Source organism: Arvicanthis niloticus, chromosome 1 (assembly GCF_011762505.2).
Source record: "Arvicanthis niloticus isolate mArvNil1 chromosome 1, mArvNil1.pat.X, whole genome shotgun sequence".
NCBI classification, from domain to species: Eukaryota; Metazoa; Chordata; class Mammalia; order Rodentia; family Muridae; genus Arvicanthis; species Arvicanthis niloticus.
In genome coordinates, this window is record NC_047658.1 from 155,090,217 (window position 1) to 155,112,108 (window position 21,892).

The window sequence follows — 21,892 nt, forward strand, 5'->3', positions numbered from 1 at the left end:
GAGCTATTGTGTAGGCTTAATACTGTAAGAGAGTCTGGGCAATGAGGGGAAAACAGGAACTCCAGTAAGAAGAGCCTTGGTGAAACCAGTCTGTAGAGTAGATGAAAGAGAAATAGTCAAGAATTGAGAAAACCATGAGAATATGTCTTCATGAATGGTAAGGAGATAGATGATAATACAATCAAAATCTTTAATCAGATCAAATCAGTTATGGAACAAAATGTACTAAGCCTACTTATGGCTTGGGAAGCCATTATCAGAGTAAATTTAGAGCAGAAATGGAGTTGGAAGATTTTGTAGCAGTTATGAATGTATGTATGTATGAATGAATGAATAAATGAATGAATGAATAGATGCATGAATGAATGATGGTGTAATAGGGCTCAGAAAATTTATGCTAATTCATTAATGAGGACAAAGAGTGAAGTAAGAATATATGTTGAGGAAATATAGTGATGATTTAGGATTTTGACAAAATAGTAGATGAATGTCTTGTATGAAAATATCTTGAAGAGAAAGATTCACATTCAGCTAAATAGTTATTTGTAGGTGAGGCTAGTCAGAGTGCAAAAGGTAGCATTCACCAGGGGCAGAAGCTCAGTCGCAGCATTAACCAGGGCTTTGATTATCAGTAAGACCAACACTTTTAGAGTAAGAATTTAGAGGAAAACATCTGGCTATGTCTGAAATAGTGTTGATGCCTTGGTGCCAAGTCTAATCTTAAACCACCTCGGTAAAGGCTTTTTTAAGTTTGTGATTTAAACAGTATAGAAGTGTCACGTTTAGGTTGAAACATGCTAAAATGTTGTCAGTCTTTCATAGCTTTATTAGCACAAGGTAGAATAGTTACATCCATTACCATATTATTTTTACAAGAAGATTATATAAATAATCTTTAGAGATATGTGATGTGGAGTTTCAAGAAAATTGCTATACTAGCCTAAGGGTGAGCCTGTGAAAATTCCCAATGTAATTATCATCCATTTGATGCTTAATAATAGTCTGGATTTGTTGAAGGAATGTTACATTTCACACACTGTTCTAAACTGCTCCAATGAATTATTCAATTCAACCCTAAATGTGTGGGTATTTTTTTAAAATCACCAATATAATGAATGATTTTAATACACAAGTACATTAATTACCTTTTTCAAAGTATTAGTGCACAGGTGTTAATTGGAGGGACCACTGGGGTTATTGCATGTTAACTGTTGATGTTTTAGGCATGATAAGGAATGCAGAGGCTGTGATGTGGTTCCCATCTGCTGAGAGATCAGAGTTGATATATAGATTTAGATGATCCCAAAGTGATGCCAACTGTATAATACTAGACAGGGGTCTTCGTGTAGCAGGTGACATGAAACTGATGTTGGGAGGAAGGATGTTAAGAATTATGAGTAGAAGTGGTGAGAGGCAAGCTAGACAAAGTGAAAACTCTGACTTGAGGTAACAATTCAGGAAAAGTGCAGAATGCTTGGAAAGGATGGGAGTTGCAAAAGGGGGCAGAATTGAAAAGACACTAAGTGTCACTTCAAGGTGTTAAGGTTGGGCTGGTAGGTCATCCCTCGAGGTTCACGGCTCAATGCTATCTGTGGAGGGAAGAGCCATCTTATAAGGAGCAAGCAGTCCTTGCACTGACGAAGAAGAAAGTTTAAATCGTGAAGTTCATTTAATTGTAACCAATTAAGACCTTGTTTCTCGGCTTAATTATTATGTTATAAGAATCGTGTCAATAACACCAGATGTGCTCCTGTACACAAACATAGCTTAGCTAACTCCTTCCCTTTCTGTCTTGGAAAAAGAAAGTAGAAACTGTACCCTGTGCTTGACTATGACTCTCCTCTCATTCTCTTTGATTACTGGGCCAGGACTGTATGCTTCCCCTTGCTTTTAAAAACTTTCTGCAGAGAACTTTCCTTGGATTGAAAGAAAGAAGAGTTTATTGGTGTTTCTTTTCGATGAAGGAAAAGAAAATTAGCATATGTACTAGGCAAGCAGAGCATGGTGCCAAGAGATTAAAGAGAATTTTGTCACTCACAAAACTTGTTTAGTTGTTACCTCTTAGAAGCCTGTTTTCTTTTTTTAAATGGGAAACAGAAAGGGTATGGATCTGAATGGAGAGGCGTGGGAAGGAACTGACAGATGTAAAGGGAGAACAGACTCTAAGCAGGATATATTGTATGAGAAAAGTATTTTCAATAGAATAAAAAATTAGAAAAAACCGAAAACCTTTAGCTTTCCTTGCATTTAACCATTCAATTTGATTTGTAGAGATTTCCTTCCAAAGATTCATGTTCAAAGGAAGAACTTGGAGATATTGGAGGAAAATAGCCTAAGTGATAAAAATTATTGAGAATCCATGTAGGGATCGGTAGTCAGGAGCAACCATATCACTCAAAATTGTCAATGAAAATGTGAGATTGTTCTGTGAAATGTAGTAGCATTAACAGTATCATTATGCAGTGGATGGAGAACATTGAATGTACTCACCATAAATAAATAGTAGAAGTCTACAGGGGTGGATATACAGATAACCCCAACAGCATCACTAGCAAGTACATAAGTGAGTCAACCATCAAACACATTGTATAAATATCATGTGTCAGATTTTTCATTTTTTAAAGTAAAAGGTATGAAAAATGAGTAGAGATTATAAAATAATTATATTATTATTGAACTCCTCTTGTAAAATGATAGTTGTTTACCTATCCTAACTTAAAAGTTTTTAATGTTACTTTTAAACTAGCCTTTTATCTGCTTTTAAAAAATGTTGATAGTGATATTCCCTGAACTTAGACAGAGATGAAGATTTCTCTTTATTCACCACTCCACCAATTCAGTCCTCAGGAGGAAAGGAATAATTTGCATTTTCAAGTGTATAAATGTCAGTTATTGAACGTGTGTGGGAAAGGACTACAACAAATAAGAATTCATTCAGAAATTTTTGTTTGTGGGTTTTGCTGTTGTTATTGTTGTGTTTGTTTGTTTGATTTTTGTGTTTTTTGTTTGTTTTGTTTTTGAAAGCTATGGGAATGTTTTGTAAAGGCTTGACCATGTCATTATCTTCAGTGTTTTCTTACAAAAATGGCTGGCTAATTTTTGCTTTTCCAAGCTTTTGAAACTCAAATGCAGTTCCTTTCTTACTAGTTCTAATTAAGTTGCAAACTCAAGATTTTTTTTTAAAAGTATTTTAAGATGAAGAAAGATTAAGTAGTCAGTTCATTGTGATTTTTTCTTATGGACCTCAAATTAACATTCTTTTGTGTGCAGATGTGTATATATATGCACAAGATAAAAGAGTTAGCTTACCTAGCCTTGCCCAGTGATAAAGAGGTTCTTAGACTTAAATAATAGCTTCATTGCTTTGCAGAGAAAATAGGAATCATAGAAGAAAAGGTGGGGAAACTTTACCCAGGTTAACAAAACCTGCTGTTTTCTACCCATTGAAATGACATGTAGCTAGATAGCCTTGAAGACGACAGTATACAGACTGACACGTCCATCTGTGATCATATAACTTTGGCTGCACAGAGATTAGAGCCTAAGTACTGTTCCAGGTAAGCCCTCCATCCAGTTTTACCACTGTGTCTTGGAAATGTTATAGGAAAATGAGCTATGGAGTCCTACTGAATACAGTTTTCCAGTGAAAACTCACCATGGATGGGGTGTCTAACTGGCAGATAGGTTGAGTTGCGCTGCGGTGTGAGAACTTGCTGAGCCCTGACAGGCCGTTCCAGTTTCCCTTTAATGTGATGTTTTTGGACACAGAAAGGGAAATATCACCTAGCCTTTGGTGTGGTTTTGTTCATCCATTCATGGTTATGAGCACAAGTGCTTTGTTTTGTTCAGAGAAACATTCCCATGAGAGCAAAAGTTCTAGACAGTGCACGCCTCTGAGAAAGAACATTGCATGTTCTGAAGAACTTCCAGGTGGTCAGCACAGTACACCTCCGGCATGTGCATTAAAATTAAAGGAACCAATTTGCTTTACCAGGGGAAAGAGAGCTGATTTTCAGTGACCACTAACCTCTACTGCTGTGCTAGACCTTAGAAAAGACATTGGCTATGGTTTTTTTTTTTTTTTTTTTCAAAATTCTATTCTTCCCTCATGTCAGTACTATATAATCAAAAATACATAGATTATTAAAGAATCCTACAGGGATTATCTAATGTAACATAATATCTGGTATAACAGATCATTTTCTGAAGCCTTAAGAGAAGCAATATGCCAGAACAATAAGACAATGACAACCACTTAGTAAGTCCAGAAGACATAGAGTTCTCATCTTCTGCTATCACTATAGTTATCTGGGGGAAGTGTGGATGCTGAGCAGCAATAAACTAACTTAGAAGTTTTGTCCGGTGTCCAGGGTACACAGACTTTTAGAACTGTGTAATTGGAAGGACATCCAGATATTTCTTTATCTAGCCATTCTACGTTTCCATGAATTTATAAATATGCAACTCAGGAAAATATTACCAGTTTGTTCATTTGTCCCAAACATATTCCCTGACTGCTTATTGTACACCTCTTGTACTACAAACACGGGTGGTTGAGCAGAGCAACAAACATGAGAGTTTACATTCTTTGTGTGAATATTAGACTATTTTTATAGTAGCATCACTGGAATGGAAAATTCTATTTCCTTATTTTCTCTTTAAAAACTGATAGGTTCATATATTCTCTCTGAATTCTAACTAAATTCTACATTCTCTCTAAATTCATTCACTATCTTGCTATCATAGTGAAAAACCAGTATATTATTTTAAATATGTGGAATACTCCTTGTGAAAAGAATAAGTTGGAATGAAATGGTAATTAATTCACCTTTAGTCTGAGTCTGTATTTATTTTCTTTCTTTTCCTAAGTGTGCTGTCTAAAATTCATATAATCTGTTTCTAAACTAGTTTGTCTTCCACCTTAAATCACACTGTCTGGCAGGTCTTTTATAAAAGAAAGTAAGCTCTATTTGAAATTGAACCCAGTATTTAAGATATGGCAGAAGGACTATTTTCATCCTCGTGTTTACAGTCTATGGGCATGTACTAGGCTTTCTACTGTGATCAGCTTTTGTATCACTGTTGTTGGATAATAATTTAACTTGTGATTGACAAGGAATGTGGTTGCTTTTGCCTGAACTCATGATTTCATTAATTAATCTTATCCTTTCTTCAGATACACAGCTCACAGCTCTTTTCTCATACACATCCTTCATTTTAAAATTCCATGATATCATTGTTATTAATATGGGTATTTTCCCTGCATATATGCTTATGTACCTGGTGCTCAAGGAGACAAAAAGAGGGCAGCAGATCCCTTGCAACTGGAGTCACAGCTGGTTGTGAGCCTCCTTTTGGATGCTGGGAATCAAACTGGTTTATTATGGAAGAGCAGCCAGTGGTCTTAAATGATGAGCCATCTCTCCAGTACCTACACTTTCCACTTTTAAATTGACCCTATCTTATAAATCACACCTCTGATCAGAAAGCCAGAGCCATCTATCCAAAGGTCTCCCTGACAATGTCGGTGTCAAAACATGGATGGCTATAAAACATCTAGACAGGGACCAAAACCCAAAATGGCAAACAAAATCTTTATGTCTCCTGTACTCTCTACTTTCCCCTTTTGATTATTGAAATAACACAAAAAGCATCTTTCATAATTTAATTACTATGTTTATTGAGGCTGTATATATTTCATTGCCAAACCCTATTGACTTCTTTCTCTTACTGTGTCTGTTCACTATAGTAACCTTTATCCAGATTTGGTCTTACTTGACCTTTTATAATTAACAGTGTCTGCTCTTGTCATTCATCTACTTACAACCACTTTGAGGACAATCTATTCACTGTGTAGAAGTAAAATTTTCTTTCAATGTGTGGATCACATCATACCTCTCTCCTTTCATCTGGAGACAACCTGCTGTATGACTTCATCTTGCCTCATTTACAGATTCTACTTCTTCTTTTCACTTTGAATTACCACTGACTAGTTTTTGGACCCAGAGAACAGGTCCACCCCAAATTAGGTGTTTTCTCTGTGATATACCTCCCCTACACATTTCTAGATCTCCATTTGTACCACATCTTTGGGATAGAACTTTTAGTCACCAGCAGACCACTTTACATCATCATGATTCATTTCTAACTTGTCTTTGCATCAATCTTTTGACATATTGTTTGTCTCCTCAAATCAACTACGAATTGCATTGACACTGCATCTTTCCTTTACTGTCCTCTCTGGAAACACTGCCCTACTCTTATGACTGAGGACACAGCTAGCTGAGGCACATAGTAACCATTTGATCAGGGGAGTTTGTATCATTTGCTATCTGTTGTTTTCCTGTATTGCCATTATTTGGAGGTCATTTAGAATTTTACTTTCTCCTTGACTATTGGCAGTCTTACTGATTTCAATTTCACATATAGACTTAATATAGGATTCCCAATTTCTTTGTCATGGACATTAATGAGCTATTGATGTAGGGAGGAAAATGAGAATCCCTTGGGAATGACATTCAATGTAGTTATCTCTGAATATTTGCAAAGTCCCAGCCATCATTAAGGATAGGCAATTCAGGCCCAAATTTCTCATAGAAAGGACATTAAGAGTTTTAGTGTGTTTTCTGGAGTTTCTTTCAGGAGTTTTATTCCTTTTAACTGCCGCAGCCTAAAACAGTGAAGGGTTAGAAATCACTCTTCTCAGGAAGCATCCACATGGCACAATTGTGGGCTTCCAAATTGCCCCTCAATCATAAATAAAGGACACTGGAGTCCATCCTGCCTCTAGAGACTGTGCACTTGATCTCACTAGTTTATGTCATCCTTGGACTCCACTTGCATAGGCTGCCTGTCCTTCCTGGACTAGTCTTTAGGTATCTACTGACACCGTTCATCCCTCTAGCCTGTGAGTCAGATCCTTCCATGGAGATTATGCCATAGAGCAGAGTTTCAGTTTTTGATAGTTTCTCTTTCTATTTCCATTTAGCTTTGTCTCGAAGCTTCTTTCTTGATGCTCCCACGTCATATGATGTGACTTCATCTTCAGCCTTATGGTGTCATCTTCTCTTTGTAAAGTAAAAATAGCTGCCTCTTTGCCCAGTTGGGGAACATATAAGAGTGCACCTCTCATCTTGAGTTGTATGTGGCCTTCAATGAAGTTGGCTCTGTACCTGTTGCTAACTCATCTTTATCAGAGAGTTCATTCTCAATGAAGCAAGGAAAGAGGCCTTGAACTCATGTTGGCACTATTCTGTGGAAACAGTAACCTATCTGCTTAGAGTCATGTCAACAAACAGGTTTGAAAAGAGAAACCATAAAACCTTTTTTTCCTTAACCCCTGGAGCTACCCAACACAGCTAATTGGTTAGTGGCCACAAAAACTCTACAACTACCTTTATTATTGTAGGAAATTCTGAAATACAATAGCATGGAAGTTAGTATCATGCTCTTTTCACAGAAGTTCAAGTCTTCCCATCTTAGTGCACACAAGCTTAGGTTTCAATTTAATTTATCAATAAAAAATGGTTGAATTAACAGAGATCTTAAAACTTAAGTGATAGATGCTGACAACTTAGGAACTCATGGAAACTTTCTTTTATGGCTGTGGATCAAGATATGCCATAAACCAAACACTGTTGTTACACTGGCTACCTTAGATGAGTTAAGGTGTTGTCCTCAATACTATTTTGAATCTGTATACTTGGAAAGAATGATAAGATAGGAATCCAGAGAGGAAGTAACAGAAGACTCAAGAAATTCAAAAGTGAATAGAAAGGGAATGAGGCAGCTTGATGTTAATAGGCTAGATGATTCCTACAACCAATATATGAAAGTCAATAAAATCATACTGGAAAAAATTGAGTGGGAAGATTAAAAGAGGACCTCTCCCATTGTGTTTCTTTTCACGCATTATCATTTAACATTTCCGTAGTCTAGATAAGTGTTGGGGCTATGATGATGAATGGGACAGTCCTTGACCTCAAGAGTTCACAGTTTAGTAAGAGTCAGACACATTTTCTGAAATGATGTATAATACAAAGGACAAAGCATGTAACAAAGATGCATATGGGAAGTGTGAGGGGGTCATTCAAAGAATAGAATAAGCACATTTTCTAACCCCTGAGAGCTTAAAATTCGTAATATATGGAAAATCCCATATATTTGAGGAGTTCAAAATTTTAAATTTTGCACTTAGAGATTTAGGAACAGGACAGGACAAAAATGATCCTAGGAGATTAAGAAGACAAGAACATACCTTTGGGCTCTGTAGTCTACTTAAATCAAAATGTAGACAGGAACTTGATATTGTTAAGAAGGATAAGGAAGCAGGCACATGGAATCATTGTAGTCTGCTCCACTAAAAGCATCCTTTAAATAAGTGCATGCTCTGCATACACAAAGGACCAGATCTATATGTTACTCTTGGGCAAATGGTGGAACAGGACAATTTAGAGCAGTTCAGACACACACTAACCATTTCTAGAAACCCATTAAAGTGATATTGAAAAGGTAGAATAGTCCCAACATCACTTCCGAATGAATAGAAAATTGCTTTTTTCTTTTGAAGTTTGACCTGAAAGACACATGCACATCCTTTCTACAAGGCCTACCCACACTACTCAATTTATCTGTGTCAGAAACTCAAAAGGCTGAGTTGATTGTGCTGTAAATTGAACCTTCAGTTTCATTCTTAGTATTTGAAATGTGACACTCTATCCATTGAGCCATCCTACTTGTGTGTGTCTCTGTGTGTTTACTCAATTCTAACATGCTAAAATATTTCTGCAGGTCTGATGCCATTTCTGCCTGTTCTGAGAAGAAACATTATAATTAAATCTTATGATATAGGGAGATGTTGATGATTAAGTATTGATTATCCAAACTGTCAGAGAGCAAGATACAGAGAAAATTTTAATAACTTAAAATATCATTGTCAAAAATTGTGACTTTATTTTCTGCTGTGTTTTCCATGTATTTGTCCCTGCCTCAGGGTGAGTTTTGATGAGGGTCATTCCTGGAACAAGTATGGTTTCACATTGCTGCCTCTTTTCGTGGATGGAGCGTTGGTGGAGGCTGGAGTAGAGACCCACATCATGACGTGAGTACTTCTTACTGTGATAGAGAAGATACTGGAGGCCTCGGTTTCCCTTCATTTATAGACTCAGCATTTTCCTGAGGAGTACAAGAAATCATTTAGTCTCAAAGCCACAGTTTCCTCATCTATGAAATGGAAATGTTTAAATTTGCACGCATCAACCCACAGAGCCACTGACAGAATCACAGGGACTCATGACCTAACTGGCTAGTGATATTTCTAACAATTTAAACACAGGGAAGAATCCTCCTTACCTCAAACTCAACAACATAAGAAAGTTAAGTCTGTGATGTGTTTGAGGGATTTAGCATTCACACATGAATTTGCTTAGTGTTCAACTTGGATCTAGCCTGAACTCTGGTCAGAACTGAAAGACTAGATGCTAACCCCAGTATAGAACTGCTACATGTCAACCAAGTTAGGAGGGAGACCACATTCATGACAAACATGCTGGACTCATGTTACAATACAATGTTTCTGGGGACATGCATTATGTGGTGTAGATAAAGAGTTCCTCTAGAGTTTGTTCAGGGAAAACCAAACCAAATCAAACAAAACAAACAAACAAAAACATTGATGGTGCCTACTGTGTGCCAGATAATATCCTGATAGACAATGCAGAAAGAAATCCCTACATTTTGTTATCCCCACTTGATAAATGACTCTGCCTTGAAGCCCAAAATACTATGTCAAAGATTCACTTTTTTTTTTTTTTTTTTAAAAATCAGGAAGTGAATAAAATAATAGGGACACTTCTATTCTTAACTCAAAACTATTGTTTGGAGACTTTAGGACATGAGATGACTTTCCCAAAATATTCCCTGTCCTTCACTTAATCATTAGGCATAAAGTAGAAGGTTTCTTTGTTTATAGGACTTTCTCTAGTGTGATACAGTACAAAACTTAGGTTCTGGCTTTAAGTTCTACAAGGCATGAACATCTGCATTCAAGAGTTTGTATGAGCTACTTTATGATGGTATATAGGCCAGATGTTGTTACTTTTTCAATTCAAGTCTGGCATGCCCCTAGAATCTTGGTTAAAGGTCACAAATTCAACTATTCTGTATCTTCTTTTATTTTTATTTTGTTGAGAGACTTGCCTATTTTGCTTCTCTTTAGCTCATAGCCTGATGTATTCTGCATGCTCTATTGTGAGATAAATTTTTACTTATTGTGTGCTTCTCTTGGGCATAGCTTTGAACAAAACCTTGTGCCCAGTAATCTCTCCTTGGCCTGGTATTCTTTAGACTGTTTAAGGCAACAGTTTAAACGTTGTATACATCTAATCTTAAATTGTAATATTTTCCCCTTCTTAAGAAATTGAGCTTGTTACATGGTTATGAATGGAGATTGAACTCAGAGCCCAAACACTTACAAAGCTCTCAGATAGTGTTTTGCCTTCTTTCCCTTCCACAAGAATACAAAGGGGCTCAGCAGAGCTTCTGTTCCTCTTTGGTCTTGCTTCAAATATGCAGCATGAGTATTTTATATAAGAGATGGGGATTGAAAAACATAGTTGTCTCATGAAATTCACGTGGTTTTAGAAGCATTCATCAAAATAAAACTACACAAGTTTGGGTTCTTGCTTTAAATTTTTAAAATTTTTACTTACTATTTGAGAAATTTAAATTTGAATGTCATGTGTTTTGATTTTATTCGTTCCTGTTCCTCTCCTCGAATTTTTACAAGATCTCCCTTCATACATTTCTTCCATCTTCACGTTTTCTACTATTTCTCTTAATTTTTTAAAACATAATTCACAGAGTCCAGTTAGGGCAGCTTATATGTCAATAGGTATAAGGCCGTCCACTGGTGAATAGACAACCTACCAGGAGCCATATCACTGAAGAAAATGGACTCTTTACCCACTAGCAGCATAACTACTGCCATGTAGTCACGCGTATCGGACTGCGTCTGTATCTTTGTTTAGTTTTTATTGATGGAAAGAGACACCATGACCATGGCAACTTTTATAAACGAAAATATTTCATTGTGGCTGGCTACAGTTTAGAGGTTTAGACCTTTTTTTTTTTTTTATGGTAAGAAGCATAGTGGCACACAGGCAGACGTAGTGTTAGAGAGGTAGCTGAGAGTTCTACATCTTGATCTGCAGGCATCTAAAGGAGACTATGTATCACACTGGGTAGGGCTTGATCATGGGAGATCTCAAAGCCCATCCTCACAGTGATATACTTCCTCCAACAAGGCCACACCTATGATAACAAGGATATGGGCCAAGCATTGAAACATGTTAGTCTATGGGGGACATTCCTATTCAAACCACCAGAGCCTGTGAGTTCCTCCTGTGTACATGCTGGAATGTCAACTGAGTTGATCTTATGTAGGTGTTGTGTAGGCTATTATAGCTGTTTAGAGTTCATGAGTACAGTATGGTAGCCATATTTAGAAGACATCAATTCTCACTAGTCTTCAAAGTCCATGGGCTCTTAAAATATTTCTACCCCCATCTTCAATGTTGTTCCCTGAGAACTGGGTGTGTTTGTTTGGTATAGTATCTCATTTGGGGATGAACATTCCACAGTTCCTTATTCTCTTTGACCAGTTGTGTTCACTGTATTAATCTCTTCACTTCAAACCAGAAGAGTGATCTTTGTGTATACAATAAGTATTTAGAAGGAAGTTGAATATTATATCAACTTAGTAAGCTCAGTAGTTCTTCTCTGAGATTTGCCTATGAACTCTCCTGTCAAGACTTCTCCATTAGGTTTACAGAAGTTGGCATAAGTTCACTTCTATTTTGTAGTCCTTCAATCTAAGCAGAGAGCTGTTGGTTGGAGCTAAGACATCTGTGCCACTATTGACCAAATGAGCATATCTTGACAGGCCATTGATTATTGTAATGTGCAAGGCTTAAATACTGGTAAGACTTTTACCCTTTCAAAGCCTACATTACAGTTTCTGGCATTTCGAATTCATACCATCAGGAAAGAGGCTTTTAGATCAGTACCAGCTTGATTTCTCCGAGACCTATAACAGGAATGAAGGAAGTAAATGCATAGAAGTGTAAAAATATGCTGAGTGTGGTAACCTATACCTAGAAAGCAAACAACACATGCTCCAGATTACATGTGGGTTTAGCTTTGAAGTTTTAGATTTATGGGTGCAACTTTGAGTACCAATAGAAGTTAGAAAACTAGAAACACATCACTGGAGAAGGGGAGGATGGGAGGAGAGGAGGAAGGGGAAGAGCTGAAGGAGGAAGGCAATAGTAGACCACTAGTATAAAGTGAGAAAGGGGGATAATTTAAGGGATAAAATTTAAGTGGAAGAGAGATGGGTGAGTAAGCTTAAGATAGACAAACATCTCTTAGTTTATTTAAAAGGCCATATGGAATCCTAGTGTTCTATAAGCTTTCTAAATCTAATATATTTAAATCTGGGTTTTAGATAAAGATGATGCTCCCTTTAGAAACCATAGTTTATCAAGCAAAAGCAGAGTTCCAGGGATGGGGATGTTGGTTGGGGGTTTCCAGGTACTCCAAAAACAATGTGGATTTAATTTTTTATTACAGAGGGATTTCTCCAGTGTGAGAATAATGTAGCATTTGGGGATGCTCAGAGCAGACGAGGAGTCCTGCAAGGGTTACCAGGAGGCTCTTTCTATCTCCTTTCCGGATTTGTAAAGAGTTTATACCCAATTCATTTCCTAAAGCCAACTAGTATTTTGATTTCACAGAATGAAATACAACACTAAAGCTATACATTCTTTTGGAATTCTGAGAATAAGAAGTAGATTTGGGAACAAGGATTCTTCCCCTTGCCATTGAACCTTACTAATGAAACACTGAAACAGGACATTTGAGATCTGTGAGGCCCCTCTTATCCCAATGTAGCCACCCAAGGAGAAAAAAGGCTACAGTGTGGCACTATTGACTTTTCATCTTGATTTAGAGAATGTATATGTTTAATAACTCAATCCTTTAAAATCACTTCAGAGGTCTAGTATATGTCAGATCCTGTTGGATCTTAGAAGATAAGAAGTGAGCTGAATGCTTTCCCTTTAAGGAGATCCCAGGGCAAAATGCTGAGAGTAAATGTAGGTGAACTAGTCATCAGGGAACCGTGGCTTTAAAGCCAGGAGGTGTGAGCATAAGGACATGCAGAATTCAACACACACACACACACACGTATACACAGGTACACCAGCACACATGCACATGCAAGCACATATACATGAATGTACAGAATGACATGAGTGAAGTTATATTCCTGTGAGGTGAGATGCTTCTACATCATATTTCTTATTTGTTAATAGTATCTATCAGGTTTGTACTAACACAGGCTTTCACCATTATTTCTTATTGGGTGAATGAATTATTTAATGAATGAGTAAGCAAATAATCCTATGAATCTCAAGAATCAGAACTATATTGTGATCTCTATAACTGGTCTCAGCCATAGCACTGGGAGATTGTTTTTATTTTTGGTTTTGGTTGTTTTTTTTTTTTTAATCAATTGCACAACCCCAGGAATTCTGTCATCCAAATATTAGGGTCTAGTCATTGCTTGAGAGTAATGTGCTTGGTAGTTGGGTTGGGATCAAACTAGGTATATCTATGCTCTTTGCAGAATGGTGTGTTTGAAAATAAAATAGCATGAGGGCTCAGTGGGGCAGCTGGTGAATGAAAACCCTCTGGAGAATGGCTTCTGGTTTGCTCCTATGAGATCTGCCCACTTGCACACTGTGATCTGCTGGGAAGTCCGCATAGGGAGACAAGAAAGTCTGCAGCTTGGAGGGCTGTGGTTTTCTTGCCTTTATTGCTCTTTTTTATATTGTCATTTCAAATGTTATTATTTCAATGTCTCCCTGGAAACCTTGACAGCAGCCATCTATTCTAGCCTAATTCACAATGAAATGTGACCATTCTTATTACTTAAGGCTGAGAATACACTGGGTGATTGACATGCCAGAGTGCCTATTGTGGTCTCAGGCAGAGGCTCTTGGGGTGACAAGGTGCCAGCAGATGTTAGAGCATTTGGGACCTTATGATCTGCTTCTTCCAGGCAAGATTGTTTTCCCTCCAAAATAACACTTTAAGGGGAGTTCTTTTTCTTTTTGCTCAAATAAAGAATTGGATGCAAAAAGCTTCTTTCCCAAATCCTCAACACTGCATTTGATTTTCTTTACTAATATGAAAATTTGGAACCAAGTGGCTATGATTTAACTGATCTTTTGCAGGGAATGCAGAGGACTATGCAGCCTCTCAGGAAAAAAAAAGACATCTAAGGCAAGAACAGTAGAATTTCTCCTGAATGAAATGCAGTTACTTATAGGATCAGGCAGAAAAAGCACCTACGGAGATTTCAGCCTAATCCACAAGAATCCAGCAAAGATTTGCAGCTAGTTTTCATACATCTTTTGCCTTCTCTAGGTCAGATGTCACCATGAGGTGTTTTCTCAAATGTTATTCCATTGGACCTTCCCAGTACCTCTGCAGTATAGACAGGATTATCATCCTTGAACAGATGAGGATGCCAAAGCTCAGAGCAATGTCTAAAACAGACAACATAAGAGCAAAGACTATGAACCCAAATGGAGGAAGGGACAAGAAATCTCTAAGGCTTGTCCAATAAGGAAGCACTAGGATTTGTAGGAAAGTGTCAGGATTCTAATGATTTAGTAAGCACTGATGAATGGTCCTCTGTGCTCACCCCTTCCTAAGTCAAAGAAGACCAGTCCTGGAACTTTATGTCACAGTATGTGTGAAAAGGGTATGATGAGAACATGAAAGAATTAGGGGTTAATTTAAAGGCGAGATGTGGGGCAAATTGTGCTTGCCATTGGATGTCATCAAACGGGTGGTGAAAGGCAGAGGAATAGGTACAAAAGGCTTCATGGCTGTACAGAGATGTCACTGCAGGTGGGTCACACAGTCTGAGCAAACAGGAAGGGTAAGAATGTGCCTCTTTGACACAAAGAGAGGCTATGAAGTAGGGAAGGCTACAGATGCCTTCAGCAAATTGGCTAGACTCTACTGTCTTGCTGACTCCCTTTGCAAATCCCCCTCTAATTGGCATAAATCTCTGATCCATTGTTCTACTAGCAGAACTAATAGCCAAAGTGAAGGGGAGAGATAACATTTTGCCTAAAAATTATGCAAACCTCAAAGCTGCAGAGGTTTGAATAGAAGCGAAGACCTCCTTTCCATTTAAGAGCCAGCAGCCACATGCTTGGTGGGAAACATACCCTTAAGTATATATATCCCGAGTAGGATGTGGAGGCCCAACTCTAAGCTGTAAATGCATTGTTAGTGTCTAGTAACTGCATCCGATAAAGTCTCCGGAAATGAACCAGAGCTGCTCCCATTGATCTGTTTTTCAATTTTCTGTTGTTTGCTGGAAGAACCTGACTTTACTTTGCCCAAAGTAAGTCATTCGAGTGATCGGCAAATCCAGTGAAACTCCTCAGACACAGCTTTTCACTCTGTGGCTTGATTCCCAGTCTTCAGTTTATCACCAGGATTCTTGCCATTCGGAGACATAACTTCCATTTGGGGCAAGGGACTCAAGTGCTGAATGCTAGGATGCAGGGCTTCTGCATCACACTGGGATGTCCTGGGGGCTGGAAAAACTTGAAAAGAAGCAGTAATTCTTACCAACAGATTTCCATGTGGGCTTCAAAGGGTTATGTGTAAAGGGTGATGCTAGATATTAAAACTTTATCTCAGGGATGGTACTTACCACCAATGGGAGGTCCTTTTGAGGTTCACTTTCCTAATCTGGGTGTAAGGATGAAAAGAAGCAACCCCCATTGTAGGACCCCAGAGACAGTTCAGTTGACAAAGTAGTTACATTGCAAAAACAAAGACCTGGGTTTGATTTCCAGAACCCACATAAATAACCAGGCAGTGTACTATGCACATGTAATCACAGTGTAAGAAAATCTGCTGAAGGACAGTTTCTTGGGCTCAGTGACCAGCTGGGCTACTCTACTTGGGTACTTAAAAGTAAGGGGAGATCCTGACTTAAAACACAGACAGAAAAGGTAGTTGAGATTGAAGAATGACACCTCATTGCCACTGGAGTTTTTTTTTTCCAGCTTTGATATGCATGCACACTCACACATGTACATATGTACACACGTAGACACATGCACACATGTGCATACAGACACACACACACACACACACACACACACACACACACACACACACACAGAAACACATAATCTCCAAAGTTTAATCCTTCAATAATGGCCACCTGATGGAAAATTTTTGGCCAACTAGAGTAGAAATCAAAATCCAGACAGCAAAGCATTCAGGCTTTGCCGGCTCTAGTGTTTCTATAGCAGCTACTCAGCTGCCCCAGGTCACTTTATGATGATAGCCACAGAGACCAATGGGAAGCAGTGGGTGTCAATCAAAACTTGAAGGGAAAAAAAAATCTAATTTCAAATAGATTTCATGTACCATAAAGTAAATGTTTTCACATGCGTTTACTCCTTTTAACAGTTAAAACATTGCAGGCTAATTAAAGCAGAGGGATCCCTCAGGTTGTGATTTGACCCCCAGCAAGTGTGTGGTGGGAGCTTTGTCCAGGTGATTGCCTTAAAACCAGCATCTCAGCTTTTGACAGAGTTGTGGTCATGTGAGGCTTCTCCCTGAGAGGCCCTTATAGGCCAGTGTTGTTTTTGAGAAGTGACGGAATCAGGAGGATTCTTTCTAAATCAGGCTACTAATCCATTTATAGATCTGAAATTTTATGGCTCATTAGAAGGTTAAGGCATGTAAGAAGAGGAGTCTTGTTGGGTGCAGAGGGACTGGAGTGCATGCCCTAATGTATGCACCCCACCTCTTAGCCTTGTACCTGTTCTTCTTGTTCTCCAGTAGGAAATGGATGACTTTAGTCACACACCATGCCCTTCTGCCATGTTGCAACTTTTACCTCAAGCCAATTGAGCCTGCTGTAGATGGACAGCTCTGCAACCATGAGCCAGAATAATTCTTTTCTTCCCAACATCATCGCTTATTTTGCTTGTCAGCGTCAAACGTCTAATGAACCAGACATTGTTTCTGCCTCTCAATCATTCCTTATTGAAAACATACTTTCCAGAAATGACTGAGAATCTCATTTCTTTTTAAAATTTTACCAAAGTAAAAATTATATACCAAAAACTGCACATATTTAATGTATATACATCATGATATATAACCTACAAAAATATTCTGTGGGTTTTAATGGAAGAAAACTTGAGATCTATGCTCTTGGAATAATTTAAAGTTCACAAAACCATTTGCTACCTCTAGGTACTCTGTGTGGGTGCTGTACTACACAGGCTTCTGGAACTTAGTCATCATGCCGAAGAAAACTTGATATTTATACCCATTGGACAATTCTCTAATCTCTGCCTCCAAATTCCTAGCACTGGTCATTTTCTGTCTCTTTTATGAGCTTGACTGCTTTTGACATCTGTTGTGAATTGCGGCATTATGAAGAACCAGTTCTCCGTGATGAAATTTTCACTTAACACAATGTCCTCTGGGTTCTTAGAGAGTTGCCATAAAAAGCATATTTGTCATTAAAATGGTAGTCTTCTTTTTTCTCCCTTTGCCTTTATCTGCTTGATTTTGAGACAGTATAATGTTTTAGATCAGAGTGTCCTGACCTAGGAGTTACTATGGAGCCAAAGTTGGCTTTGAACTCATGAGAATATGTCAGCTTTAGCATCTCAAATCAGGGATTATAAGCAGGGACTTCCATGCTTGTTCAAATGCCTCACACCTCAAAAACTTTGCAGTGTTGAGACTACATAAGGATAGTAAAAATGTATGCTAGAATCTCATGGCAAACACCTCAGCTAGAACACGCCCTTGCCTGTTTCATCTGTCCCTCCAGCAGAGTCATTTCCCCACATAGTCCTCTGAAGTTGCTCTCCTGGCTTGGGTAAGATTTGGAATTTAGATTTCACATCTATAATTTCACAACTACTTTATATGTTTTAAACTTCATTTTACAAACAGAAATGCATAGAGATTAGAACCTAAGCACCTGCTCACTTAGCACTTGAAATTCATGAGGCTTACTTTATTGTCACTTGGGATTCATTATTTATTGCCAATCTTAGATCCAATCTACTTCTGCTTCCAAAGACATTTCTAGAGTAAGTGTTGATATGTTTTATACTTAACTATATACATGATATTGATATATGTATTTTTACACTTTTTGGTAATTTCTGGGTATGTGAGCCCATATTGCTTTTATATATTTTAAAACATAATTCATATAGGCAACAGAAGTGACTTATATGCCTATTTCAATCGTCTAACTCGGGGCCTGTTCATGTGGTCCAGGCATCTTTTATGCTACAGGACATTTTGCCATTAAATGAATATGCACAATCTATCCATTGCACTATACATTTGCTCTGGTTCTGTCCTTTTGAAAATAGCACCTTACCTTTGTACATGCCTCCACTTAAATTAATAGAAGACAATTTATAATCTACACACAAACTTAAAAGTGGAATTGCTGAGTCACCGTCACCAGCAACGTGTTGTTAATGAATCCTGATTATGAAACAGTGAGTTTTAAACAGCATTTTTCATATTTATTGCCTTTGCAGTTAAAAGTGAGAGGTCTTTTTCAGCTGGAGAGATGCAGGTTTGCAACAATCTTAACATCTTCCTCCACAGCCAGGAGCATGATCACACATCGGAGTGATGCTGTTAGAATGGACTGGAGACTGCTTAAGAGCAGGCATTGGGTTTCCAAATATTTTGATTCTACTATTGTTTTATTTGGTTCAGGATTTGACACAAAAAAGGGACTATAATGACACAAAGAAAAACAGCTGTCCCGTTTGCATTTTCAGGTCCTTCCTTGATCTTCTGCCTTTGTCCTTCCACTCAGTGTTTCCCTTGGCTCCTGACTTAGGTTTTATAGGTTTGTAGTTTCTTAGTCACCATTATGGACTGCAATGATGCTAACTCACAAAAGGACATAGTTTTGAGAAAAGAAACAAGTTGTTTAGACAATGATTTTCTTTAACTCCTGTTTTGAAATTGGCTATATATATATAATTATTATATATATATATTATATTTAATTAATTTAATGTATCTTTTCTTAGAATTTCCTATGTGAGTACAGTATTTAAGTCACTGCTGCGGCTCTGTCTCCTGCAGTACCCCCTCATTTCTCCTCAAGTTCATGATATTTTCTTTAGCTTTATTACTTTGCTATGTCAGTTCCAATGGTTTTAGTTTTCTTTCTCAATTGGCCCTTGCCTCCACCTCTCCCCATTTCTATTCTCAAAGCTTTTAATTCCCCTCTCTTTCCACTATCTTGCTGATACTGTACCAGCAACCAACACAGACTCTGCTTGCAGGGTTTGTGCTGTTGAACCCCTGCCTGTTTCTATTAAGATCTAGTTCATGTCTTACTTTTGCTCAATACAATTTCCCTCATAGCCACTGACCTCCTTTACCACTAATCCCATCTACACCCTAATGGGAAAACAATCAGGCATCCTGGATGCACACCAACAGCCACACATGCTGCCTGAATAGTTGGAAACCTACAGCTGCTGCCCACTGATGGCTGGTCTTCCCAGAACACCAATCGTCCTTGATTTGGAATCCATTCTTATGTCTCCTTCACAAAAATAGAGGAGACAGGATTCTCTAGGCAAGAGGCAGGAATACACATGGAGAACAGGTCTTACTGAGAGAATCGAACCCTTAGAGGATATTTAGCAGCGTGAATATACTTGCTCTTATTGCAAGAACACTTGTTATTGCTTTATTTGACTACAAATATTGATAGCCAACTATTAATAAGCCAATAGTTTAAGAGTTCTAGAGGTAAGTTGCACATAAGCACTCAATCCTCTATCGAGTGGAAGCTTATATTCTCACACGTCTCCTATCCTCTGGGATGATAGATCAACATCTACAGGATATACTGTGTCTGTTTTCTGAGTTCCGGTGCTGGCGCTGCTGGTGGTGGCAATGGTGTTGGTAGGGTGTGGTGTAGAGGCAGACAGAAGCAGAAACAGAATGAGAGAGACAGACAGAAAGTTAGATAGAAGGGTGTCTTGTGATTGCCTTGGGCCTCAGAATACTTCTGCCCTTTGAAGATTCTAGTCCTGTCTGTGGATTCTCACTAGCATCTTAGAATGTGAAAGGGCAATATTATAAATAAGTGCATAAAAATATTGTGTACAATTGAAAACATGCTTCCAGTGGGGATTTATATTCTCCTCTATAGATTTTTTTTTATATCTTTCAAGCAGCTATATAATGAGAACAAATTCTATACAATGAACAAAAGGAAAATCATTTATCAAACTGTACATGTAGCATCATGTAGATAGCAAAAGGGAAGAGATACTTTTGCACAAGTGCTTGAGATGCTGTGGCTTGTGCCCACTCAACCTTTGAGCCTGTAACTCAAAGGGAGGGAGCATCTCACCTATGCACCGTCACTGCCCTGGGCTAAGCATTGCCTGGAGTCGCTTAGCACTACATAATTTCAGATAAACATTCTGCTGGCAGCCAATAAAAGATAAGAATGAAAAAAAATGAATCAATCCTACTCATAAAATACAAATTCAGGAAGTCCCTAGATAGTACCTTCTGATGAAGCTGTGCTCTAAATAATTTCTTCAAGGTCATCTGGTTAATTTATGCTGCATTTGTAAGTTATTGTATATTTTAAAAATTAATGAAAGACTTAATTATGGCAGGGTTGCCTGTGACCTTTTGTAGAATGACTTCATCATAAATCTGCAGGCATTTCAGAACTGTTTTGCAGGTTTTTAATAATTTGCTCTCAAATTAATGACATCCAGGCAGCGAAAGAAGTCGAGGCTGGGTAACAAGATTGTGTAGGGATTTGTGGTTTCCTAGCAATGGCTGATTCTGAGTCCTGGGTGGAGGTACTAGAGAAGATACTGTTTGACCCACCAGAATCTACAGCAGGTTTAAATATTTACCTGGAGGAATGAGAAATAAATCCAGCATATCAGGGAGAAATTGCATGTATCCCGACTGTGTTACTGCAGTTTGAGGCACACTTATCTATATGTGAGTGGGAGGGAATGCCTGGACCAACTGGATACCTCCTATTCTTCTGTGAAATGTACAGAGGTTCTTTTATTGTGAAAGGAGGAGTCTACACTTGCCCTTCAGCTTGCTGTTCACCTGTGAAACTCAAAGTATACTTCATCAATGTCTGACCTTCACCTTGTGCAGAGGCTCAATGGGAACAGCTAAGCTGTCTCAAGGGAAGATCCTCATTTCCCCTAAGACCAGAACACACTCCTGTCTGTGGTCTATTGACTTGATTTAACAGAGTCAAGAGAAGAGACTATGGTTTCCAGTTGTAGTTACAAGGAAAGCTTAGAGTTTGAGAATCTCATGGTACTCTTGAAGTGCCAGAGGCTGGGAGAATAAGCAATGATACAGGAAAAGCAGATCTTAGCTGAAAGCTTCTAGAGTTTCTGGAAGCCCTGGTCGCAGTCACATATCATTTGAAGCAGACACCCAAGCTGCTGTGGTAATGGATATCTGTGACTCAACCTGAAAGATGGAAATGTTTCCCATGAAAAGCCTTCAGCATGGTAAAAGTTAGATATCACAAGACTTGCTTTCAAGATTGTTCTTTATATCAGCCGTCCAGGCCTTATTTTCCTGCTAGTATATGAAGGAATTAGGCTAAAAGTTCATCTCTTACGACTGTTCTGGCTCTAGCACTTTATAATCCTGTTTGTTTACTTTCATGTCTCAGGGATTCCCTACTGGAGACGAGGCCAATAGTGACTGCCATAGT

The 21,892-nt window shown here is 38.2% G+C and overlaps 1 protein-coding gene across 1 annotated transcript in view; it reads left to right on the forward strand.

Moving 5' to 3' along the window:
- Sorcs3 (sortilin related VPS10 domain containing receptor 3) overlaps positions 1–21,892 on the forward strand; it is a 588,549-nt gene that overhangs the window by 499,718 nt on the left and 66,939 nt on the right. Inside the window, exon 14 of the mRNA XM_076924035.1 lies at positions 8,993–9,100. Within this exon, the coding sequence (XP_076780150.1) occupies positions 8,993–9,100 (108 nt within the window). The remainder of the gene's footprint in view (positions 1–8,992; positions 9,101–21,892) is intronic.